The sequence below is a fragment of the Formica exsecta genome, unplaced genomic scaffold (genome assembly GCF_003651465.1).
Source record: "Formica exsecta isolate Colony F162 unplaced genomic scaffold, ASM365146v1 scaffold5323, whole genome shotgun sequence".
Lineage (NCBI taxonomy): Eukaryota > Metazoa > Arthropoda > Insecta > Hymenoptera > Formicidae > Formica > Formica exsecta.
Window position 1 is genome coordinate 4795 of NW_021852567.1, and position 597 is coordinate 5391.

The window sequence follows — 597 nt, forward strand, 5'->3', positions numbered from 1 at the left end:
GATGACAAAGAACCATTATTGAAAGACGATGAACGGGAATAAACGGTTATTGAATGGTTAAAAAATTAGAGATATAAATTATGATGTAATTTCTTTGCACATATTATTACGCGCCGACCAGCCACACAGCTAAAAACATGACATCGTTAAAATCCGATGGACGTAAAAATATCGAGAAGCTACGACTCGTCGAGGAACTGCATGCTTCGGCGAGAAGAAATTTTTCCCGAAGACGCGTCGTAGTGCGGGGTTACGACGATCTGTGGCAAGCTGACATCGTCGAGATGCGTCCGTACTCTCGTTTCAACAGAGGTTACCACTACATACTCACCGTCATCGATGTGTTGAGCAAGTACGCGTGGGCCGTACCGCTCAAGAGTAAAGGCGGAAGCGAGACGGCTGATGCTATCGCAGAGATAATTCGAGATAGCGAGAGGCACCCGAAAAATATGCAAACCGATATGGGGAAGGAATTTCACGCCGACGTGCAACGTCTCGTGAAGAAACACGGCATAAATCATTATTCCACGTATTCGGTGTTGAAAGCATCGTTCGTCGAACGATTCAATCGCACGTTAAAAAACGACATGTGGAAGA

At 45.2% G+C, this 597-nt stretch overlaps 1 protein-coding gene across 1 annotated transcript; it reads left to right on the top strand.

Annotated features, from left to right (window-relative positions):
• Positions 1 to 137: 137 nt before the first annotated feature.
• LOC115241897 lies at positions 138 to 550 on the top strand (the record flags this gene model as incomplete). Its single annotated transcript, XM_029817857.1, has 1 exon — positions 138 to 550. A coding segment is annotated over exon 1 (413 nt), but the record flags the coding sequence as incomplete, so codon positions are not given.
• Between the last annotated feature and the right edge of the window lie 47 nt (positions 551 to 597).